A 26,896-nucleotide genomic window follows, 5' to 3' on the forward strand; every position below is an offset into this window, starting at 1 on the left:
TGGGCTTGTACATAAGGATATGAGGGGGCTCTGGGCTTGTACATAAGGACATGACAGGGCTCTGGGCTTGTACATAAGGGGGCTATGGGCTTGTACATAAGGACATGACAGGGATCTGATATATATACTGTAGTGTAGTTTTGGCCAAACACCCTGTCTGGAAATATGAAAATGAAAAAGTGGTAACACTAGTACTAACCCAATAGATAATCGGTAATGCACACAAAACTTTAGAGTCATACAACGTAATTTAGAAATATGGGTCATAATTTAGAAGCAGGAGTAGTACATGAAATCATGGAGAAGGCCTGTACTTATTTCAGAGAGAAATTCATGGCAACTGAACAACTTAATTGAGTGAGAAAGAAGCAGAGGTAGAACAAGGACAAACCAAAGTTTTCATGACGAAGCTACGCTGACCCTGATCAATGACTGGATATAAATGGGGAGCCAAAGTAGTTTTCAAAAACTGGGCGATAGTGGCCTTAGCCACTATCAATATATGCCCAAGTAAATATCTATGGTATAAAGAGACATCAGATGTGTAGGACTGCAAGAGAGTGCCAAGGCAGGGGTAAGATCCAAAGAGTCAGGCAATGGAGAAGATTTGGGCAACTCCGAAATACATGGAGGACATTGATCATTTGGTCACAGCCTCGCCAACAAAGTCTCGGCCGAGAAGGCAAAATGTTATTTTATCTATATGGAGCCAACTATACTCTATGAAGAATCTTAATAAACATCTCAATATGATTGATACATTTAGACATTTTTAAAACCATTAAGGCAGAGTTTCCCAAACTCCAACAATAGAGTACAGGATTTAAAGGATAATTAGTATCTCAGTCAATTTGATTTAACCATCTGGACTCCAGCATGAATATCCTTAAAACCTGGACTGTAATAGTGGCTATTGGGAAACTCTGCATTAAGGAAATGAATCTTCCAGTCATCATCCTGCAGCTGCATGCCCAGGTTTGCCCACCCATATCCACATATGTTTGGGATTTTTATTCCTTTTTTTGCTGCTGGTGGGAATACATTTACAAGTATTTTTAATTAGCAGTGATTTAATACATCCCATTTCTCTGTTGTATTTTTTTCTTGAAACAGAATTTCCCATTCAATGTCCCTTAACGCTACCTTCATCATGTCAAAGTTGGCTTTGCTAAAGTTTAGAGTCCTAGTTGAGCCAGTATAGGACTGCTTATGAAAACTGATATTGAATGTGACCATATTGTGGTTGCTGTTTCCTATGGGCTCCCCTATTTCAATATTTGATACCAAATCCCCATTGTTAGTTAATACCAGGTCTAAGATTGCATTGTACCTAGTTGGTTCCTCGATTAATTGAACGAAGTAATTATCATTTAGCGTGTTTAAAAACATATTGCCCCTAGCCGCATCACATGAATTGATTTTCCAGTTTATCTCAGGATAGTTAAAGTCTCCCATCACTACTATGTCTCCTACTCCTGCTACTCTTTCTATTTGATTCAGTAACAATTTCTCATCAGACACATTAATACCAGGTGGCCTGTAGCATAACCCCAATAACTTATTTATTCCTTTACCCCCGCATGCAATTTCTACCGATAGATAATGTCTCAATAGTATTTACAGTCCCTTCTTGAATATCTTCACGTATAACAGGTTTTAGAAAGGGCTTTACGTAAATACATACCCCTCCACCGTGTTTATTTAGTCTGTCTCTCCTGTACAGCGTATAACTCTCTAGATTGACTGTCCAATTGTGAGATTCGTCCCACCAAGTTTCAGTAATGCCTATAATATCATATTCCATGCTTGCTGCAAGGATTTCTAGTTCCCCCTTTTTACCTGTAAGGCTTCTAGCATTTACATACATACATACAATTGAGATATGCATTTCCCCTTATGGTAGGGACATCATACTTCTTATGCAGCAAAGATGACCCGTAATCGTCATTGGTTACTGTTATTCTAAAACCCTTTTTAGTTCTCATGTTGCTACCCTTGCAGTCTGCTCTATTCCTCCCACTTATTTGTGGTAAAAGCAGAGAAGAGATAACCTCTTCTATAGGCCATCCAGCTTGATAATTCGCTGTTTTTACAACCCAGCCCTGTGAGAGAGTTAGAACCAATAATTGAAAAATTACTTCACCATGACAAACATTTAACCTGGGTAAACTTTAAACAGGAGAACTAAAGCATAAGTCCTCCATTGGATTCAGACAAAAGGATTTCGTGCAAGTATAAAAATCCCAGGAAAGTGCCACGGTACTCTCGGAGATCTAGTGCACAACACTTTTTGCCCAAACACCACATGTCTACTCAACACAGCTGCTCAGCTGAAGCACAGAACTCATAACTGTACAATTATCAGCAAACTATAGGCTGATTGGGCTGATAATAGCACAGTGTATGGCTGACTGATGTGCTAATTGGTGCCAAGATCTGATAGTTTACATACTCAATCAGAAAGGCCAATTATCAGACAGTGTATGGCAATGTCAGATAACTGTTGGATCAGTTGGTCTGACAGTGAGTATCACAGTCTACAGCCAGAATTGGGAATACTGTAGGTTTTCCTACAGCAACTTTAGCCTGGTAAATCACAGCAGAGATTGCTCTACCAATCGTTTATACGCTTCATAGAATATCATCCAATTTCTGACATCAAGCGTCCTTGCAGCATAGATCTTAATCCTTGGATATCTTCAGGGCCTTAAAGAGCTTTCTGCCTCTGTAGAGACTCTTCCTTGTGCTGGAATTAAAATATCTTAATCTAATTGGGACTTGGCAACGATGGCTTTGTACAAAGAACAGTTATATCTTCATGAAAGATGAAGAATGTGCATCTGCAAGATAGAACTCCCAGCTCTCACATCCTTTGGGCGATGTAAATAGCAAGAAAAGGTATGTTTTCCAAGTTACTGATTCAAGTGGTTCAAAAGGAGATAGTTAATCTTGAGATTTAGTAAATTTAACATTAAACTGAAGTCCCATAGGCATAGTGGATGGAAGACTGAATGTTGGTCACAAATGCACCACACCCTGTAAAAAGATACATATATATATATATATATATATATATACACACACACACACACACATATATACACACACATATATATATATATATATACATATATATACACATATACACACACATATATACATACACAGGTTGAGTATCCCTTATCCAAAATGCTTGGGACCAGAGGTATTTTGGATATCGGATTTTTCCGTATTTTTGAATAATTGCATACCATAATGAGATATCATGGTGATGGGACCTAAATCTAAGCACAGAATGCATTTATGTTACATATAGACCTTATACACAGCCTGAAGGTCATTTTAGCCAATATTTTTTATAACTTTGTGCATTAAACAAAGTGTGTCTACATTCACACAATTCATTTATGTTTCATATACACCTTATACACACAGCCTGAAGGTCATTTTATACAATATTTTTAATAACTTTGTGTATTGAACTAAGTTTGTGTACACTGAGCCATCAAAAAACAAAGGTTTCACTATCACTCAAAAAAGTCTGCATTTCAGAATATTCCGTATTTCGGAATATTTGGATATGGGATATATACACACACACACACACACACACACACACACACACACTGTGTAAATATATATATATATATATATATATATATATATATATATATATATATATATATATACACACACATACATATATACACATACACACACATATACACACACATACATACATACTGCAAAATAAGTGCTAGCCTGTTTCTGACAGAAAACAGAGCAGAAAACTTAACCCAGTATGGAACACAATTTTAACCCCTTATCTAAACCAGTAGTTCTCAATTAAGTAGGTGGGGCAGATATAACATGTGCAGAGAGAGTGCGATCTGGGTGGGTTCTATTGTTCCTGTGCAGGGTAAATACTGGCTGCTTTATTTTTACACTGCAATTTAAATTTCAGTTGGAACATACCCCACCCAAATCTAACTCTCTCTGCACATGTTATATCTGCCCTCCCCCCCTTCCTGCAGTGCACATGGTTTTGCCCATTAGAGAACAAATTTGCGGCTGCTATCAGGTCTGAATTAGGCCCTATGTACAATCACCAAGGAACATTGGCAAGATACTGTAAAGAGTGTGGTTTAGAGCAAAATAATAGTTCAAAAGACGTAATGCACCAAAGAAAAACTACTATACAGTATATTTCTCTTATTTTTTGGGCTCATCCATGAGCCAGCTGATGATCACAGCACATTACTAAGTTGAACTTTCATTCGATATTGGGGAAAATCCTGCATCAGAATATCCTCTTATTTCTTAGATCCCCCGTCATCCAGATGATGTGACTGTGGGCTTGAGTGGTGGTCTCTGTGCAACCAAGCCCATCTGTCTCTCTGCTTTACGCCATGCGGAGTTAAGAAATGTTGTCTCAACCACTCTTTTTTTTTTTAACATGCAACACAATGCATAAAGATAAACGACAACCACGTGCTTTGGCAAATTAACTGGTAGTAAAGAACTCTCTGCACCAGTTATATGGCTAATCTTATCCCACTAAGGGATGAAAAAGTAGGGACTACTATTTTGAGCCAAAGTGCTTGACGAGCCAAGACCACTGAAAAAGATATACGTGTTCCAATTCAACTAGGCAGAACTTAGAGGACTCTAGAGACTTCTTACCTGGAAGAGGAAACCGACAAGCTTTTGTACCGATTTGACCAAGTATTATACAACACAATTCCTCTTATGGCGCAGCTATGGAGCCTATTATCTCCCGACTGAACACATAAAAACTCACGCATAGAAGTCTCTGTGGAGGTCAAGGGATTATTTATTTCGCCTACAACCATGGGAAATATGAAATAACTGTGCTAAGCATTTAGGGCAGGTTGGTTCTACCAGATCACAAGTGCAAAAAGCCACAGAACACCTCAGTAGTCCTAAACAGAGAATAACTCCTTTTTCCCCCCAAATATGGAAAATGGTAAGGGGGTAGATACAGGGGACACAAATAAGAACTGAACTAAGTACAAATCCCCCAAAAAACATAAAATCAAGCAGAAAATGCAGACTATAACCACACAAACCTTCAGTACCAGTCCTAGCCAACAAGTCCCAGCATGCCCTGCTACAGTTTTGACATTAGGGAATGCTAAAATTGTGGCAAGGAATGCTGGGATGTAAAGTTTTACAACAGCTGGAAAGCAACAGGTCAGCCAGGCCTGCTTTATTCAATGTAACCCCAGTGGGCACAGAGAAGCAGGAGCTGCTGGCATTGTCTGTGTAGATTGAAATTCAGCTGTCTCTACCTGAACCATAACTGTAAAGGTCTTATAGACCCACTGTAAATTAATAAGCACCCTGTATTTGGAGCACAGTAAAAATGTAGCTGTCTCTTCCAGAACCATAACTGTGAAGGACTTATAGACCCACTGCAAATGAATAAGCACCCTGTATTTGGAGCACAGTAAATCTGAGCCTACTGAACCAGGTCAGCAAGTACTGGGAGGATTAATCTCAGTGTTTAACTGATCATTCTGAGAATTTTTAACAGAGTAAAAATGAACACAGGGCAACACACCAATGGATGCACTACAGCAGCCTTGTAGGCTTAATTGAAAGTTTGGGGACTTCGTATAAGCTATACTCACTTTATATGTGACTATGGGCCTTTAGTTTATCTTTTCTTATTTTTTCATTAATAGGGACATAATAAATATCACTTGGTGTCCTGGCTGTTCAATTACCTTGGACAGCAGAACCATTGCCAGCTATACTGGGGCTTGCTAATATGGTCAGAAGATGAATGCATGCACACAGACTGATGGCGCTCATCTTACGACTATTTATGTGAACATGGTGCAAATTACTGTATTTACATTTATAAGATTATAGTCTAACACTCATTTTGGGGTGACACGCAATATTATTGTGGCAAAGGCTCAATAAGGCAGTGTGTAGGATTAGGCATAAAGATTCCTATGGAGTAGAAAAGGAGATATATGGTAGACTTAACATTGTTAAATCTTTCTGCGAGGTAGATTGGGTTCCACAGGGAATACACTGGGGGGTGTAGAGATGGATCTTAATCCAGGCACCAACAGGTTAAAGCTTTAGCTGTCCCAGGATGCATTGGGAACTCCTCTATAACCAGCCTCCAGGCACTGTGAGCTCAGTTTCGTTAACCAGTCCAATGCAGGAGCAGGCTAAAGAGAAGGCAGATGTTAGTCACATAGAGCCACATTCTCACAACAGGAGAAGGGACCAGCGGCTAATGCCATACAAACCCATAGAAGCTAGGTGCATCAGGGCGGGCGCCCTGTGGAACCCAGTGTACCTCGCAGAAAGATTTAACCATGGTAAGTCTACCATAAATCTCCTTTTATGCAGCGGCGTACACTGTGTTCCACAGGGAATACATCGAGGATGTCCTAAAGCAGTTCCTCAAGGTAGGGGACGCGCCTTAGCGAATATGAGAACCCGGCGTCCAAAGGAAGCAACCTGGGAGGCGGAAGTATCAAAGGCATAGAACCTAATAAACATGTTCACTGAGGCCTTGCACAATTGTTCTGCGGATGCGCCACGGCGGGCCGCCCAAGAGGGGCCAACAGACCGAGTAGAATGGGCGTTAATAGCAGCAGGAGCTGGAGGTCCAGCCTGTGCATAAGCTTGGGCAATCACCATTCTAATCCATCTGGACAAGGTTTGCTAATTCGCAGGCCAGTCATTTGTGAAAACCAAAAAGTACAAAAAGGGAATCAGACCTCCTGATAGAGGCAGTTCTCTCCACGTACATACGGAGAGCCAGTACACATCCAAAGACCGCTCTTTGGAGGACAACCCAATAGAGATGAAGGCCGGAACCACAATCTCTTGGTTAAGGTGAAAAGATGACACCACCTTAGGTAAATAACCAGGGCGAGTTGAAGAACTGCCCGGTCATGGTGAAATATCAGGAAGGGTGGATGGCAGAACAAAGCGCCTAGGTCTGACACCCTCCTAGCAGAGGCAATAGCTAGTAGGAACAGGACCTAGACGGTGAGCCATTTAAGGTCCACTGACTAAAGAGATTCAAATGGAGACTCTTGCAGGGCATTCAGGACAACAGACAGATCCAGTGGAGCCACAGGAGGGACATAGGGAGGCTGAATCCGTAAAACACCTTGAGTGAAAGTATGAACGTCAGTAATAGACGCAATTTTTCTCTGAAACCACACCGACAAGGCAGATATATGAACCTTGAGGGAGGCCAGACGAAGGCCTAAGTCCAGTTGCAGAAAAGCCAGAAGTCTGGAAGTTCTGAATTTGTATGCATCGTAATTCTTCGCAGCACACTAGTTGAAGTAAGAATTCCAGACCCTGTAACATATCCATGCAGACGCAGGTATTCGGGCCTTTAGCATAGTTTGGATAACCGCCTCAGAGAATCCTTCGGCCCTCAGGAGTGATGCTTCAAGAGCCACACCGTCAAAGCCAGTCTGGCCAGGTCCGGGGTAGACACAAGGGCCCTGAACGGGGTGGTCTGGGCATTGAGGAAGAAGAAGATGCTCCATCGACAGACCCTGCAGGTCTGAGAACCAGTGCCGCCTGGACCACACTGGAGCGACTAGAAGTAGTATTCCTCCTTCTTGTTTGAACTTCCGCAGTACCCTGGGCAGTAGTGACACTGGAGGGACCACGTATGGCAGCCGAAAGTTCCATGGAATTGCCAGTGCGTCCACGAACACTGCTTGAGGATCCCTGGTTCTTGATCCGAAGACCGGAACTTTGTTATTGTGTCGAGATATTGCTGACAGATGGCGTTCCGCCCAACAAAGGATTTTTGACACTTCCATCATTGCCAAGCTGCTTCGATTGCCTCCTTGATGGTTTATGCATGCCACTGTGGTGGTGTTGTCTGACGGTACTTGAACAGGCCTGTTTTTTTTGTTTTTGTTTTTTTAACAGAGGCAGGGCGAGAGAGAAAGCATTCAACACTGCCCGCAAATCCAGAATGTTTATCGTGAGGAGCGATTCCTCCTTGGTCCACCGACCCTGGAAAAAGAGTGTTGCTCCAACACCGCGCCCCAGCCCTTCAGACTGGCACCCATAGTAGTAGGACCCAGTTGGGGATCCAGAAGGGACGGTCCCTGATCAACTGCTGGTCCTGTAGCCACCAGGTCAGCGACAGACGAACCTCCGGAGTCAAGGAGATCATGCGAGACCTGATCCGATGAGGTAGGCCGGCCCACTCGGAATAGATTAACCTCTGCAGAGGGTGGGAATTAAATTGAACGTACTCTACCATGTCGAAAGCAGACACCATGAGGCCTAGTACTTGCATCGCCGAGTGTATAGACACTCTTGGGCGAGAGAGGAAGTATCCTATCCTGTCCCGAAGCTTCAGGACCTACTCTGGAAACAGAAACAGCCGTTGACTGTGTGTGTCCAGCAGTGTTCCCAGGTGCACCATGCTCCGAGTAGGGACCAGCGAGGACTTCTTCCAGTTGATGAGCGATCCGTGGGGATGTAGGAAGTTTATAGTCGGCTGTAGATGACTGGAGGAGGACATCGTGGGAGTTTGCCAGGATCAGCAAGTCGTTCAGATATGGCAGGATCCTTACGCCCTGGCGACGGAGATGAGCAGTCATCACGACCATAACCTTGGTGAAGACCCGAGGGGCCGTTGCCAGTCCAAACGGCAGAGCCTGGAATTGATAGTGAAGGTTGCCAATAGCAAACCACAGATAATGCGGATGCGATATGGCAATAGGAATATGCAGGCAAGCATCTTGTATATCTAGGAATACCATATAGTCTCCGGGTTCCATGGCCAGTACAATTGAGCGCAATGTTTCCATACGGAACTTGGATACTCTCACAAACTTGTTCAGTGATTTGAGGTTGAATATAGGCCGGAAAGACCCATTGGGTTTCGGTACTAGAAACAGGGTCGAGTAGTAGCCTCTGCCTCTCTGTGATAGAGGTACCGGCACCACCACTCCTGTATCCAGGAGGGACATCTCAACCATTTGCAGAAGTTGTGCCTTTAAAGGATCTGAAAAGATAACCGTTGTGCAGAACTGGCGAGTGGGATGCCTCTTGAAAGAAACTCTGTACCTGTGAGAGACAACTTCTCGCACCCATGCGTCTGAAGTGGTCTTTAAGCAGACCTGGGTGAATTGCAGAAGTCGGCCTCCCACCCTAGGATCCCCTAGGTGGAGGCCTGTCCCATCATGCAGCAGGCTTGTCATAATTAGAAGCAGGCTGACGGGCTGCCCAGGATTGTTTAGCCTTGGGCTTTGCGGTTTTGGAAGCACGAGATTGTCTCGGGTATGCCTGAAATTTTGCTTTCCTTCGAGGCTGAAAGGAACGAAGAGAGGTTCCTTTTGCCTTCTGTGCAGGAGTAGTAGTGTTAGGGAGAAAGGCAGTCTTAGCAGCCGCCAAGTCAGCCACAATTTTATTGAGGTTTTCCCTGAAAAGGGAGTACCTCCATGGTCTTTTTGGAGTCCAGGTCCACCTTCCATGACCTCAACCCACAGGATCTGGTGAGCCAGGATGGACGTAGTCGTAGCCTTGACCGCCAACACACCTGCCTCAGAGGGCGCCTCCTGAATGTAATAGGCGGCGGTGGTAATGGGAGACAGGTACTGTCTGGCAATGTCAGATATATCCTAAGGCAGCTCTTCCTCTAATGCCTAAACCCATGCTTCAATTCCTTTTGCAGCCCAAGAGGCTGCTATAGTGGGTCTATGTATAGCACCTCGGTTCCTTTAGTGAGGTGATAGTGGTGACAGGCAGAGTAGACGACACCACTAGACGGGTGCCGTGAGAATCCACCGCTGGTGAATTTTCCCACTTCTTACACAACTCTGTAGGAAGAGGATAGCGAGCTACCATCCTTTTATACAGGAAAAATTTATTTCCTGGAGAAGACCAGGGTTCTTGTTGAATGTCCACTAGATGGTCAGAATGCGGTAATAACGTTTTAGTTACCTTCTGATGTTTAAACTTATCAGGTTTCACCGTAGTGGAATCCTCATTAACATCAGTGATTTGTAGGATCTGCTTAATAGCAACCACTAAGTCAGAGACATTAACCCGAGTAGTAGATTCCTCATCAGAAGCAGCTGTATTAGTGTCCGACGGGACCGTATACTCCCCATCCTCATCAGAAGAATCTTCTGAGAGATTACTGTATTGTGAGGAGGAAGTAGCCCGTTTAGCTGACCCCGTGGCACAACAGTGACTTGGGGCAGTTTTATGTCTAACAAAGGATTGACTTAAGTACTGCAACTAGGTAGACAAATTATCCGCCCAAGGCGGATTTACCATAGGGACAATATAAGACTGTAATGGCACTGGAGGTCCCATAGGGGATGCAAGGCGTGTCACAAATGTATTTAGCATAGCTGAGAACGCCGCCCAAGGTGGCTCCTGATTGGTTACAGGCACTGCGGACTGACTGGGAGATGTATGGCACATAGTACACAGACCATCACACAAAACTTCCCCCTCAGGCAAATCCTTGGCCCGTGCGCTGCATGATGCAGGAGCATCCTCGGATTTCCCACCCATTGTGTTAGACATGATTAGTAAATGCAACCGCGGAGCGTATTAGTACGATACAACCAGACAGAGTACAATACCTGTGAATAAATTCCCTAGTATGCGACTGCGCGCGCACACACACACACACACACACACACACACACACACACACACACACACGCGAATAAATCCGGTATTATGTGACTGAGTACACAGTAGAATACACTTAACGGTAAATACTGTGAAGCACTATATATGGAGCCTGATGCACCTAGTCCCCCAGGGTACAGAATACAGTGATCGATATAGCTGGGATACACTGAAAGTGAAATCCACACAGCAGATACAGGCATACACAGTCACAATGCAGATAATTATTTTAGTAGCACAATAAAACTGCACTGGACTAGTATTTGTATATTATATATAACAATGCACGGTCTGAGACCGGATGCATATATCAGAATACTCGTACAATATATTCTGGCACAGGTACACTTGTTCTTAACCAACGCTGTCTTAATATTGACATGTAGAATACTTAAGTGCTTGTAAAACCACGGCGCTGATGTACAGGCAGGTTTACAAAGGAGACGTTGCCCTGCAGTCCCGGACCAGTCGCATCCATTTTAGAAAATGGCGCCCAGCGTCTAAGTCAGGGAGTGAGGGAGAAAGAGTGAGGCAGCTCCAGGGCGGTAACACCAGCAGTAGGTGGCGCCTGGGCCGGGGGAGGGGCTGCAGGTTAAGCACCGGCTCCCCTATGCTGGACTTCACCACCTGGTACTATGGAGTCTTATTAAAGTGGATATTAGTATATGCAACCTGTACTCCTATGCCCTGGTGGATATAGTCCCTGCTCGTTTACAGTGTCCACGCCAGCGTCGCAGTCAGTCTCCCTAGACTGCGATCGGAACGCGATTTAATGGCGGGTCCCGCCTGGGGGACCCTCTTACCTCCTCCCTTCTGTAACAGCCACGCGAAACAGGAGAGCACTGCGACCGTGTGTCCAACGCCGGAGCATCCCCGCCGCAAGTACCCGGGAACAGAGCCAGCAGGAGTATGCGACGCCGCTGGGGAGGTGATGGAGCTGCAGCACAGAATGTCACCCTGACATGTAAGTGCTGTTGCCCTTGAAGTCTTCTAAACGCTTTTTCAGGGCTGCCCAGTGCAGCCCCCTGTTAAGTGACCTGCTCTGCAGGGCACCAACTCAAAACTGAGCTCACAGTGCCTGGAGGCAGGGTTATAGAGGCCCCAATGCATCCTGGGACAGTCTACAGCATTAGCCTGTTGGCGCCTGGATGAAGATCCATCTCTACACCCCCCAATGTATTCCCTGTGGAACACAGTGAACCCCGCTGCAGAAATACAATATTAATTTGATTACATTATGTATGCTTAATGTTTTTCCTTGTTAATACAGAACATGGAAGAGGGACCGACTTTAAATTAGAGAAAGTCAAATGGGAAGAACCAGTGCATCAAATACAATGCCTTATCACATTACTCCGTCCACCATCCAGCATGTCTAACCAAAAGGTTACTGACTGATAAAGCACACACACTATAAGTGAAGTGATGATCATGTGTAATGCTGGGTGTGGTATGGAAGGTAGATAGTAACTAGGTCGACCACTATTGGTCGATAGTAACTAGGTCGACAGGGTTTCTAGGTCGACAGGTCAAAAGGTCGACATGAGTTTATGGGTTTTTTTGTGTCGTTTTCTTCATAGAGTGACCGGGAACCCCAATTAGTGCACCGTGTCCCCTTGCTTCGGGCAAGGTGCCTCGCTCTGCTACTGCTTCGCTCGGCACAGATTACCATTCCAATCGTAGTCCACGTGGATCGTTAAGTATGAAAAGGTTCAAAACAAGAATAAATTTGTGAAAAACCCATGTCGACCTTTTGACATGTCGACCTAGAAATCCTGTCGACCTAGTTACTGTCGACCACTAGTGGTCGACCTAGAGACCGGATCCCTGTAACGCTATAAGAGAAGGGTGTATGAGCAGGAATACTTACAGAGCAGGTTTTAGAGGAAGAGCATGACCAGAATTAATCTCAGGAGAAGTCAATGGATGGAAAAGACGCTCTAAAAGAAAGGAGATTACAGAGATTTGAGATCACCAATAGACAAGTCAACATCTGATGAAGGGATTCTCCAATAGAACTATGAAAACCAGACAGAAGAATTGAACAACATCTAGCCCAAAAAGGTACTTCGTTTTATACATTATTCCTATATTAGGCTGAACTCTCGATATCTACATAAAACACACCTGAAGAATCATGGACTTTACACAGTTATACATAAACAAAAGTAAGATTTCACTTAAGGTGGGTACACGCTAGGCGATGTGCTCGGTGAGCGACATCGCCTAGTGTAACCCATCCTGGGTCGGACCGCCCGATGGCGGGCATACACACTGTGTAGGAAGAGAAAAATAAGCAATATATTTCACTATATCGCGTGGTGTGTACCCACTTTTATTTATTTAAAAAAAAAAAACAGGGAAGACTCATAGCTCAGACAGCATTGATATAATTCAAGTAAAAATAATCCAAATATCTGACAGTTATATTAACTGCTACTACTCGGTCAATGTTACATTGGATCACCAATTAAGGAACCTCTCTGCAGTCGTATTATGAGCGCTGAAATAATTGAAGGGGTGCCTGCAGCTCCAGCCACAGCTCACTGCAATCACCAATTACAAGTGGCAACAATGGAATGGCACGAGAGAGAGAGTAACAGGCCCTACACACTGGGCGATAATCCTCAAAGATATGAACGATCTTGTTCATTATTGAACGAGATTACGGCGGTAATTCCAAGTTGATCGCAGCAGGACATTTTTTAACAGTTGGGCAAAACCATGTGCACTGCAGGGGGGGCAGATATAACATTTGCAGAGAGTTAGATTTGGGTGGGTTATTTTGTTTCTGTGCAGGGTAAATACTGGTTGCTTTATTTTTACACTGCAAATTAGATTGCAGATTGAACTCACCACACCCAAATCTCTCTCTCTCTGCACATGTTATATCTACCTCCCCTGCAGTGCACATGGTTTTGCCCAACTGCTAACAAAGTTCCTGCTGCGATCAACTCAGAATTACCCCCAACATTCATATCTTTGAGTGTGGAGTCACCAGCGATGAACAATGCGCAGCCCCGCGCTCGTTCATCGCTGGTGCCCCGTCGGCTGTGCATTCAGGCCAATATGGACGATCTCGTCCATATTTGCCTGCACTTCTATGGAGCAGTCACTGCTCCCCCCCCGCCGCCGGGTCGCCCGTCGGCCGTATCTGCCGTCAGGCAGCTTGGCGGCGGATCTTTAAATGTGTAGGGCCCTTTATAGCTCCCTTATGATTCAGACCCCAATAGAGATATCGGGGGATCTGCAGATATTTTAAAATAGTAGGAGCCAAAAAGGAGGGACCCCAATTGTATAGGGAATAATAAGAATTTACTTACCGATAATTCTATTTCTCGTAGTCCGTAGTGGATGCTGGGGACTCCGTAAGGACCATGGGGGGGAATAGCGGCTCCGCAGGAGACTGGGCACAAAAGTAAAGCTTTAGAACTACCTGGTGTGCACTGGCTCCTCCCCCTATGACCCTCCTCCAAGCCTCAGTTAGGATACTGTGCCCGGACGAGCGTACACAATAAGGAAGGATTTTGAATCCCGGGTAAGACTCATACCAGCCACACCAATCACACCATATAACTTGTGATCTAAACCCAGTTAACAGCATGATAACAGAGGAGCCTCTAGAAAAGATGGCTCACTACAGCAATAACCCGATTTTTTGGTAACAATAACTATGTACCAGTATTGCAGACAATCCGCACTTGGGATGGGCGCCCAGCATCCACTACGGACTACGAGAAATATAATTATCGGTAAGTAAATTCTTATTTTCTCTGACGTCCTAGTGGATGCTGGGGACTCCGTAAGGACCATGGGGATTATACCTGAAAGGGTTAAAGCTCGTCTCTGCTTCAATGTCATAGAATTGCTTGTGTTATAGAACTTAATGTTCCAGCACATTCCTTGCTACTGTCCTTGTCTCTTATCTTTTTCTTATACCGTGTGAACAACCTCCCTATTTGAAATACAAACTTGCCCATATATGCATATCCTTCCACTGCGGCAGTTCCTAGCCAATCATGTTATGTTAGCCCCTTTTTGTGTTCTGTCCAATTAGTTATTGACTTGGGATATACACGCCCTAAATCCTTTCTTTTATATACTTTTGTTAAACGAACAATAAACAGTGTGAATCTTTACTGCTTGTGTTGTGCATGTTCCTTGTGGCTAAAGGTTTACACTCACAGACGTCTGAGAGGCCATCACATCGAGGGTTAAAGAATATAGGGGCATATCCTTTCAAGTGGGGGCTACGTCCGCGATTCAGTGATCGTCCCTGGATGGTAAAGATAGAGAATTTATTGTCTGTCTTTGCCATACGGGATTGCGGTCATACACTGAAGCTGAATCCGTGTCAGTGTTCTGGGAACACGTGACCAAACATCTTTAATGTCTGGGACTTAAAGATACGTCTGAGAAGGGACCAGGGGTCCAAGCGCAATTCTCCAAAGACGTTAGTATCTGGGATACTTAAAATAGACCTGGGAGTCTATACATAACGTGACGTTAGTATCTGGGATACTTAAAAATAGACCTGGGGTCTATACGTAACGTAGAGAATACCTCGATTTGATCGTCTATATATTCTTGTATGTTTGTAGTGAGATAAGTTCTTATATTTGGTCCAGACGGCTGGTAAGTTTTCGTCTGCCAGATATCTTTACTCAAACACTTTTCCTGCTTCCTGTTTAAAACGCTGTATTTTTCTGACATCTTGTACGAATGGTAAGTATCGTACACGTCAAAAGATTTCATGTTCTCACTATACAGATAATATTGTGATATTGTCAATGACTAATTAACTGGTTAGCTGATGCATATAGTAAGTAGAGTGTTGTAAATTTTAGATATTTTCTTTTAAAGTTGTACTGTTGATTTATATTACTGTCTGACAATGGGCTCTAGTCAGAGTAAAAAAAACTACATATCCCCCGCCCCTCCCTGGTGAGACATGCAAGATGTATGTCGCCCGCAACTCTACCTCAGAGTATTACTTAGTTAACCCATGGGTGGATAATTTAGCGGGATGGACAGAGAAAGCAGGACAGGACCCATTCCTACGGGAAGGCAGTAATTACCCTTTCTATATGGAGGATTACAAAAATGTCAGTTCCCAACAGCACAGAAGCGAAGCAGTGAGAAACTAAGTCTTTGAAAACCCTCTCCCTCCCCCTTACATTCCAAAGACCCCGCGCACTGACGGGGCCCGGAGGAGGGTATCCCAGCCTTTATTCAACTCACCCGTCATAGTAAAGATTCACCTCTGCTGCCACTTATTATAAATGGAAGTAAAATTCCCTTTTTAGTGGACAGCGGTGCAACAACCAGTGTTTTGTGTTCTGACCTATGCAGTATCCCCTCTCACCAGAAAAGATAGAAGGTCTCCGCCCCATGATACAGCAATTCTTACAACAGGGTATTCTCAGACATATTGTATCACCATACTGTACTCCTGTGAACCCTGTTGCCAAAGCTGATGGCAGTATAAGATTTGTACAGGATCTCAGAGCGATCAATCAGTTAATTGTCCCAATTGCACCAATTGTTCCAGATGTAAACTCACTCATTTCTGCAATCCCTGCAGATGCTGCGTTCTTCTCTGTAATTGATTTGAAGAATGCCTTTTTTCAGCATACCTGTAGATTCACAGACACAATTACTTTTTGCCTTTTCTTTTAAGGGTAAACAACTTACCTGGTGCAGATTATTGACGCACCTGTTGTCTCCAGGCCACATTGGGGCCCTGGCAACCTCACCATGGTTCAGTCCTGCTACAGTATGCAGATGATCTGCTGCTCTGTAGTCAAACTGAGGAGGCCTGCCGAGAGGATGGTGTTTCATTACTAAACTGGCTTTGTGAATGTGGACACAAGGTGTCCAAAACAAAAATGCAATGGTGTAAAAAGCATGTTGATTGCTTGGGTTTTGTGCTCACTCAGGGAGAGAGGAAAGTCAGTCCACAACGCATACAGTCTGTATTGGGCCTGGTCACCCCAACTACCCAGAAGGAACTACTGTCCTTCCTGGGTATGGTAAATTACTGCAGACAGTGGATTTCTGATTGCTCTTATTATGATAACATTTTGAGACAAGCCACACTGAAGGACAAACCTAAAACTGTACAATGGTCACAAGAAATGTTAACTGCATATGAAAGTTTAAAATGTATGTTGATGAAAAGTCCGGCACTTGGCCTCCCCAATTATGTACTACCTTTCCATCTATATGCAAGGGACAATTGTAAAACCATGGCGGGGGTGCTCACACAGTTTCATGGAGGGAAGTTGCGCCCCGTGGCATTGTTTTTCCAAAGTCATGCCAGTGTCTGTGCAAGGTATGCCTGCCTGCCTCAGGGCTTTGGCAGCCTGTGCAATGGTTGCAGAAATGGCCACTACCCTCACTTTAGGCCACATCACAGTACTCCACACCACACATGATGTCCTGGCAATACTTAAAGGCTTGCACACACAGCACATGTCAGCACAACGCCTTAGTGGATATGAAGTACTCCTTTTGAGTAACCCTACCCTTACCATCAAGTACACTGCTAGTTCTTCTGGCCCTGCACCCATTCTCAATGCCCTTTTAGGCTTGAAAGGTCCCGAGGATGAATCACCCGACCTACATGGCTGTGCTGCTTCCATTGAAGCTGAAACTTCTCCCAGACTTGACATGTCTCCCGTTCCCATACCAGGCGCAGACATAGTTTTTGTTGACGGCTCCTGTAGTAGGCCCAATGACAATACATACCAGGCTGGCTATGCCATTGTCACCCTCCCTGACACTGTGTTGGAAACCCTGCCAATACCTTATCAGTCCGCGCAAGCTGCAGAACTCATTGCACTCACTAGAGCATGTCCCTCCCTTGACAGCGTCCATCTGCTCACTCAACTTCAAGCTGCTGCGACTAATACTGATCTCTCCGACTGGACTTACCCAATTCTGCAGAAAAAATCCTAAATCAGGATTAATCTGCAAAGAGGGGAAACCCTGTATACCCCAGTCCAGTGCCCCTTTGCTCGTTGCCCATTGCCGTGGTGTTGGTCACCGTGGTGAAGCCACAACACTCCTCCTACTAACCAATGATTTTTATGTTACTAATGCCGAATCACTTGTGGACCAGTATGTTAGCAGATGCATCACTTGCCTCAGGAACAACCCTAATAAAGCTAAACACCAGCATCTTGAATACCCCACCACCCCTTTTACACACTTACAAATTGATTTTACCCATATCCCTAGTACAGGTAAACAAGAATATGCCCTGGTCATTGTAGATATGTTCTCTCGCTGGCCAGAAGTATTCCTAACTAAGTCAGAGGATGCCAAGACAGTAGCAAGAATCCTAACACAGAAAATCATCCCTAGATGGGGGTGCCCCCTGCAAATAAATAGTGATAAAGGCTCAGCCTTTACAGCCAAAATCACACAGGCCTTAGTAAAAGCTCTGCAGGTGGAGTGGAAGTTTCACATCCCGTACCACCTGCAGAGTTCAGGGGTCGTAGGAAGAATGAATAGGACCCTCAAAGACAAACTAAGGAAGGCCACAGGAGGTACCTTCCACAAATGGAAGCAGGTCCTTCCCATTGTCCTAGCAGAAATCAGAATGACCCCACAGAAAACTCTAGGATACTCACCCTTTGAAATACTAATGGGTAGACCCTTTTCCTACACCCTGGGCTAAGAAACCACTAGTAATACAGGAAGGAGATCTAGAATTTATAAGAGAAGAGTATGTCAGGTCCCTGATAACAAAACTGAATGAAATTGAACATGAGGTTGTTTGTAAAAACCCTTTGAATCCACAGGAACCTACACACCCCTTTAAAGTCAGAGACAGAGTCGTGGTGAAGGTGCTCCCCAGGAACAAGAGCCCAGGAGACTTCACCTATGGTCCAGAGACAGAAGTCGTAGCAGTTACCCGAACAGCAGTCCTGACAGAGGAAAGTCCTACCTGGATCCATGCATCCCGAGTAAAAAAGGTTCCTAGACCAGACCTAGAGAGGGAAGCAAGTGATTCCAGTGAGGTACGAACCGGGGCAGACAGCCCCGACCTCCCACCTAGCGAAGACAGAAGAACAGAAAACGATGAAGAACCTGCCCCCTATCTTTACCCTGGGGACTATCTTGATAGCCCTACTGGCCCATTTTCCCCTCTCAATGACTGAGGTTGATATAACTCAGAATAAGGGAAACTGACACTATGGTATAACTCTTCCACCACATACACCGCAACCTACATACTAGATTATTTCCAATTCCCCCAACTAGCTGCTGTCCAAAAGTCTGTTGACTACCAGATCCGCGCTGACACCACAGACAACCTAAGCCCCGAGGTACCCTATATTTGCGTTACAGGCCATAACTGGGGAAATGATTGCAGCTCATGGTCCGCGGCTGCCTGGAACACAGGTACCCCATGGGGCTATAAGCCCGCTGAAGCCTTAGATGAAAAGGATAAACACGGAACATCATTAACCCAACGATTAACCCTTCTTAAAATGCCCAACAATTACTGCAACTCCCGCTCAGGCTAAAAATTGCGCCATTGGTGTGCAGAAAGACGTAAGCTTTGCAAGAATCATATAGTATAACAATAATGATTCTAAGAGGGGATTGAAAGGGTTAAAGCTCGTCTCTGCTTCAATGTCATAGAATTGCTTGTGTTATAGAACTTAATGTTCCAGCACATTCCTTGCTACTGTCCTTGTCTCTTATCTTTTTCTTATACCGTGTGAACAACCTCCCTATTTGAAATACAAACTTGCCCATATATGCATATCCTTCCACTGCGGCAGTTCCTAGCCAATCATGTTATGTTAGCCCCTTTTTGTGTTCTGTCCAATTAGTTATTGACTTGGGATATACACGCCCTAAATCCTTTCTTTTATATACTTTTGTTAAACGAACAATAAACGGTGTGAATCTTTACTGCTTGTGTTGTGCATGTTCCTTGTGGCTAAAGGTTTACACTCACAGACGTCTGAGAGGCCATCACATCGAGGGTTAAAGAATATAGGGGCATATCCTTTCAATACCAAAGCTCCCAAACGGGCGGGAGAGTGCGGATGACTCTGCAGCACCAAATGAGAGAACTCCAGGTCCTCCTCAGCCAGGGTATCAAATTTGTAGAATTTTACAAACGTATTTGCTCCTGACCAAGTAGTTGCTCGGCAAAGTTGTAAAGCCGAGACCCCTCGGGCAGCCGCCCAAGATGAGCCCACCTTCCTTGTGGAATGGGCTTTTACAGATTTTGGCTGTGGCAGGCCTGCCACAGAATGTGCAAGCTGAATTGTACTACAAATCCAACGAGCAATAGTCTGCTTAGAAGCAGGAGCACCCAGCTTGTTGGGTGCATACAGAATAAACAACGAGTCAGATTTTCTGACTCCAGCCGTCCTGGAAACCTATATTTCCAGGGCTCTGACAACGTCTAGCAACTTGGAGTCCTCCAAGTCCCTAGAAGCCGCAGGCACCACAATAGGTTGATTCAGGTGAAACGCTGAAAACCACCTTAGGGAGAAACTGAGGACGAGTCCTCAATTCCGCCCTGTCCGAATGGAAAATCAGATGAGGGCTTTTACAGGATAAAGCCGCCAATTCTGACACGCACCTGGCCCAGGCCAGGGCCAACAGCATGACCACTTTCCATGTGAGATATTTTAACTCCACATATTTAAGTGGTTCAAACCAATGTGACTTTTGGAACCCAAAAACTACATTTAGATCCCAAGGTGCCACTGGAGGCACAAAAGGAGGCTGTATATACAGTACCCCTTTTACAAACGTCTGAACTTCAGGGACTGAAGCTAGTTCTTTTTGGAAGAAAATTGACAGGGCCGAAATTTGAACCTTAATGGACCCCCATTTCAGGCCCATAGACACTCCTGTTTGCAGGAAATGTAGGAATCGACCTAGTTGAAAATTCCTCCGTCGGGGCCTTACTGGCCTCGCACCACGCAACATATTTTCGCCAAATGCGGTGATAATGTTTTGCGGTTATATCTTTCCTGGCTTTGATCAGGATAGGAATGACTTCATCCGGAATGCCTTTCTCCTTCAGGATCCGGCGTTCAACCGCCATGCCGTCAAACGCAGCCGCGGTAAGTCTTGGAACAGACAGGGTCCTTGCTGGAGCGGGTCCCTTCTTAGAGGTAGAGGCCACGGATCCTCCGTGAGCATCTCTTGAAGTTCCGGTTACCAAGTCCTTCTTGGCCAATCCGGAGCCACGAATATAGTGCTTACTCCTCTCCATCTTATAATTCTCAGTACCTTGGGTATGAGAGGCAGAGGAGGGAACACATACACTGACTGGTACACCCACTGTGTTACCAGAGCGTCTACAGCTATTGCCTGAGGGTCCCTTGACCTGGCGCAATACTTGTCGAGTTTTATAAACATGTGGAAGACTTCTGGGTGAAGTCCCCACTCTCCCGGGTGGAGGTCGTGTCTGCTGAGGAAGTCTGCTTCCCAGTTGTCCACTCCCGGAATGAATACTGCTGACAGTGCTATCACATGATTTTCTGCCCAGCGAAGAATCCTTGCAGCTTCTGCCATTGCCCTCCTGCTTCTTGTGTCACCCTGTCTGTTTACGTGGGTGACTGCCGTGATGTTGTCCCAATGGATCAACTCCGGGTGACCTTGAAGCAGAGGTCTTGCTGAGCCTAGAGCATTGTAAATGGCCCTTAGCTTCAGGATATTTATGTCCGTGGTCACCAGGACCCAGTCCTGAATGTGCGGCCCTCTAGAAGATGAGCACTCTGCAACCACCACAGGAGAGACACCCTTGTGCTTGGTGACAGGGTTATCCGCTGATGCATCTGAAGATGCGACCCGGACCATTTGTCCAGCAGGTCCCACTGGAAAGTTCTTGCGTGGAATCTGCCGAATGAGATTGCTTCGTAGGAAGCCACCATTTTTCCCAGAACCATTTCATTGATGTACTGAGACTTGGCTCGGTTATAGAAGGTTCCTGACTAGCTCGGATAACTCCCTGACTTTCTCCTCCGGGAGAAACACCTTTTTCTGGACTGTGTCCAGGATCATCCCTAGGAACAGAAGACGAGTCGTCGGAATCAGCTGCGATTTTGGAATATTGAGAATCCCATCGCGCTGCCGCAACACTACCTGAGATAGTGCTACACCGACCTCCAACTGTTCCCTGGATCTTACCCTTATCAGGGAATCGTCCAAGTAAGGGATAACTAAAATTCCCTTCCTTCGAAGGAGTATCATCATTTCGGCCATTACCTTGGTAAAGACCCGGGGTGCCGTGGACCATCCATACGGCAGCATCTGAAACTGATAGTGACAGTTCTGTACCATAAACCTGAGGTACCCTTGGTGAGAAGGGTAAATTGGGACATGAAGGTAAGCATCCTTGATGTCCCGAGACATTATGTAGTCCCCTTCTTCCAGGTTCGCAATCACTGCTCTGAGTGACTCAATCTTGAATTTGAACCTCCGTATGTAAGTGTTCAAGATTTTAGATTTAGAATCGGTCTCACCGAGCCGTCCGGCTTCGGTACCACAACAGTGTGGAATAATACCCCGTTCCCTGTTGCAGGAGGGGTACCTTGATTATCACCTGCTGGGAATACAGCTTGTGAATGGCTTCCAAAACTGCCTCCCTGTCAGAAGGAGACATCGGTAAAGCAGACTTTAGGAAACGGCGAGGGGGAGACGTCTCGAATTCCAATTTGTACCCCTGAGATATCACCTGAAGGATTCAGGGGTCTACTTGCGAGTGAGCCCACTGCGCGCTGAAATTCATTGAGACGGGCCCCCACCGTGCCTGATTCTGCTTGTAAAACCCCAGCGTCATACTGAGGGCTTGGCAGAGGCAGGAGAGGGCTTCTGTTCCTGGGAACTGGCTGATTTCTGCAGCCTTTTTCCTCTCCCTCTGTCACGGGGCAGAAATGAGGAACCTTTTGCCCGCTTGCCCACGAAAAGACTGCGCCTGATAATACGGCGTCTTCTTATGTTGAGAGGCGACCTGGGGTACAAACGTGGATTTCCCAGCTGTTGCCGTGGCCACCAGGTCTGAAAGACCGACCCCAAATAACTCCCTTAATAAGGCAATACTTCCAAATGCCGTTTGGAATCCGCATCACCTGACCACTGTCGTGTCCATAACCCTCTACTGGCAGAAATGGACAACGCACTTAGACTTGATGCCAGTCGGCAAATATTCCGCTGTGCATCACGCATATATAGAAATGCATCTTTTAAATGCTCTATAGGCAATAATATACTGTCCCTATCTAAGGTATCAATATTTTCAGTCAGGGAATCCGACCACGCCAACCCAGCACTGCACATCCAGGCTGAGGCGATTGCTGGTCGCAGTATAACACCAGTATGTGTGTAAATACATTTTAGGATACCCTCCTGCTTTCTATCAGCAGGATCCTTAAGGGCGGCCATCTCAGGAGAGGGTAGAGCCCTTGTTCTTACAAACGTGTGAGCGCTTTATCCACCCTAGGGGGTGTTTCCCAACGCACCCTAACCTCTGGCGGGAAAGGATATAATGCCAATAACATTTTAGCAATTATCAGTTGTTATCGGGGGAAACCCACGCATCATCACACACCTCATTTAATTTCTCAGATTCAGGAAAACTACAGGTAGTTTTTCCTCACCGAACATAATACCCCTTTTTGGTGGTACTCGTATTATCAGAAATGTGTAAATCATTTTTCATTGCCTCAATCATGTAACGTGTGGCCCTACTGGAAGTCACATTTGTCTCTTCACAGTCGACACTGGAGTCAGTATCCGTGTCGGCGTCTATATCTGCCATCTGAGGTAACGGGCGCTTTAGAGCCCCTGACGGCCTATGAGACGTCTGGACAGGCACAAGCTGAGTAGCCGGCTGTCTCATGTCAACCACTGTCTTTTATACAGAGCTGACACTGTCACGTAATTCCTTCCAACAGTTCATCCACTCAGGTGTCGACCCCCTAGGGGGTGACATCACTATTACAGGCAATCTGCTCCGTCTCCACATCATTTTTCTCCTCATACATGTCGACACAAACGTACCGACACACAGCAAACACACAGGGAATGCTCTGCTAGAGGACAGGACTCCACTAGCCCTTTGGGGAGACAGAGGGAGAGTTTGCCAGCACACACCAGAGCGCTATATATATATATATATATATATATATACAGGGATAACCTTATATAAGTGTTTTTCCCCTTATAGCTGCTGTATTTTTAATACTGCGCGTAATTAGTGCCCCCCTCTCTTTTTTAACCCTTTCTGTAGTGTAGTGACTGCAGGGGAGAGCCAGGGAGCTTCCCTCCAACGGAGCTGTGAGGGAAAATGGCGCCAGTGTGCTGAGGAGATAAGGCCGCCGAGATGTGTATTCTGGCAGGGGTTAAATTCATCCATATAGCCCAGGAGCTATATGTGATGCATTTTTTTTTCCATCCAAGGTGTTTTTATTGCGTCTCTAGGCGCCCCCCCCAGCGCCCTGCACCCTCAGTGACCGGAGTGTGAAGTGTGCCGAGAGCAATGGCGCACAGCTGCAGTGCTGTGCGCTACCTTGTTGAAGACAGGACGTCTTATGCCGCCGATTTTCCGGACCTCTTCTGTCTTCTGGCTCTGTAAGGGGGCCGGCGGCGCGGCTCTGGGACCTATCCATGGCTGGGCCTGTGATCGGTCCCTCTGGAGCTAATGTCCAGTAGCCTAAGAAGCCCAATCCACTCTGCACGCAGGTGAGTTCGCTTCTTCTCCCCTTAGTCCCTCGATGCAGTGAGCCTGTTGCCAGCAGGTGTCACTGAACCTAAAAAACCTAAAACTAAACTTTTCACTAAGCAGCTCAGGAGAGCCACCTAGTGTGCACCCTTCTCGTTCGGGCACAAAAATCTAACTGAGGCTTGGAGGAGGGTCATAGGGGGAGGAGCCAGTGCACACCAGGTAGTTCTAAAGCTTTACTTTTGTGCCCAGTCTCCTGCGGAGCCGCTATTCCCCCCCATGGTCCTTACGGAGTCCCCAGCATCCACTAGGACGTCAGAGAAAACAAGTTATGGAGAGTGTTCAAGATGCGTCATATCACTGTAACCTGCCCACAAACTTTGTGACTTTGTTCAGTCAGTTTGGTCCTTCAATCAACTTCATCAATTGTTGTATAGAGTGGGATTAATTGTATTAGATGTCTTCATGAAAGCTCTGATAATTCTGTCCTTGTGTTTAGAAGCCCATGCTTTCAGCGCAGTCTGACCATTTCATGCAACCTTAGTGCTCACTAATTTGATTGTTAAACATAGCGCAGGGAAGTCCGCTACACAAGGCAGAATTTGCCTCTGTCCGCAACAGCCCACTTTGTCTCCACCACCCCCAATAACATTGTCATGTCCTATGGTTTTTCTTTGCACAACTAATCCAGCACAGTGTCAGCTGCTTCCATATATAAGAACATAGGGCCTGCTTTAGAGACAGATGTAGTGTCAATGTTCCTGCAGTCGAGCGATAATTTGCAACTGTACATACCCAAACAGTCCTCGAAACACTTACAGCGTATGTGAAATTCAAGTGTCCGATGGCATTCACAATTGCGTACAGCATAGCTAACACCTGAGAATGAGTTTCTAATCCCTGGGTGTTTAAGGGTTAAGATTTGGTGGTGACCTAATCCCAAATCCACGCTGCTGCATTGGGAACCATGTTTAGTCGGATTTGAGGAAAGTAGCTAGAGTAAACCCTAGGCTACCGCAAATATTGATGGTATAATGGATGTTGGTGTGTAAAAAAAGATTTTGTGGTAAGTTAAGAAAACACAACTTGACGCAAGGGAAAGCAGCCTGTGGGGTAATTTATTCAATTGGATTCACCAAAATCCAAAATTCGAATAGAGAAATAAAAAAAGGGAATAAAGAAACCACCTATGGCGCTGGAGAAATTTTTATACTAAATGAATAAATTACTTCCTTTTACTGTTTAATTCTAAACAGATAAAGATTTTGCTGTATAACGCACCCCCACTCACGTAGATAGGGAGTGGGATATGCGCATAAAGGTTTCTTTAGCTGTCTAAGTGTTTTCCAGCTAAATGTTCCATCGACCAGGTATAAAAAAATGAACCAAAGACTGGGCGTCGTACCCCAACTCACACGGTGTCAGTGATGTTGACTCTCATCAAGGTATCTGATCAGTTTCGGAAATGTCCTGCGTAGATCTTGATATATTTCTCAGACATCCTGGTCAACTCGTACAACAAACGGAAATGAAGAAAGACAGCAGATGTGTAGTAATACTTTCAGAGGTCAAACCAAAAAGTACTAATTATTTTAAAACTAGTACATGCGTACCTCACTCTCACAAAATTAGAGTATCACACATATATCAAGGTATCTTTACAGGATGATCTTGCCCCAGAAGGACTTTAGTATCCCAGTAACTTCCAAGAGTGGTAGCGTACCCCGACTGCCACAATCAAATGGATAACTTCTATCACAATATCTTTCCTAATAATTAAAAGATTTGTGGGTGTACCCCAACTCACAGATATGGGGGTCATATGAATCCTATCACTGTTTCTTTACTGCGCTTCCACTGGTCAGTCAGAAAAGGTTAGTTGATCTCAGAAGTTAAAAACAATACTTTTATTTATCCAAAAAAGGAATGTCCAAAAAGTCCATCATGAGAAAATTTCATATACATAAACCAGTTCTCCACCAAAATATTTACAAGAATAAAAAAATAAAAAAATCCGTACAAATCACAATAAAAAAGTCCAAATAGAGCTTTACAATTGAAAAAAAGATTTGGTGGCTACTCACAAAGCAGTCTGTCGACGCGTTTCGATCCTTGGACCTTTGTCAAGACATGACCTGCTTTGTGGAAAGCCATGTGCTTATAGTACTAGTAGCCAATCGTATCCAAACAGGAAATCACCAAACAGGAAGTGACATCTCTTTCATTACCCGGCAGTGTTATAAATCTTTACGGTGTCATCATGAAATCCACATTAAAAAAAAAAAAAAAAGACACTCCATACATCTAAGGTTATACTCAATACAGCACAGATCCTGTCCTTATTATAAGGTTAAATAGAAGTTTTACTCTATTCGATATAGATTTCCGGTTTCACAGGAATTCTGGGAGATGTAGTTTTCCCTGTGAATTCGGAATCGAGTATTAATTTCTTAAACAGTCATGAGGTTTTACAATAAAGACAGGTCTCTCCCTACCAATTTAGCAACT

The 26,896-nt window shown here is 44.9% G+C and overlaps 1 protein-coding gene across 6 annotated transcripts in view; it reads right to left on the minus strand.

Moving 5' to 3' along the window:
- Positions 1 to 26,896, minus strand: part of LOC134944918 (rac GTPase-activating protein 1-like) — a 220,766-nt gene that overhangs the window by 51,713 nt on the left and 142,157 nt on the right. For 3 of the 6 annotated variants that reach the window (XM_063933862.1, XM_063933864.1, XM_063933861.1), the window contains one exon: positions 12,554 to 12,623. In XM_063933862.1, the coding sequence (XP_063789932.1) occupies positions 12,554 to 12,623 (70 nt within the window). Of the gene's footprint in view, positions 1 to 4,683; positions 4,814 to 12,553; positions 12,624 to 16,246; positions 16,320 to 26,896 lie in introns of all 6 variants that reach the window. The other 3 variants (XR_010181987.1, XR_010181988.1, XM_063933863.1) reach the window with 3 other exon arrangements.

The sequence above is a fragment of the Pseudophryne corroboree genome, chromosome 7 (genome assembly GCF_028390025.1).
Source record: "Pseudophryne corroboree isolate aPseCor3 chromosome 7, aPseCor3.hap2, whole genome shotgun sequence".
Taxonomy (NCBI): domain Eukaryota; kingdom Metazoa; phylum Chordata; class Amphibia; order Anura; family Myobatrachidae; genus Pseudophryne; species Pseudophryne corroboree.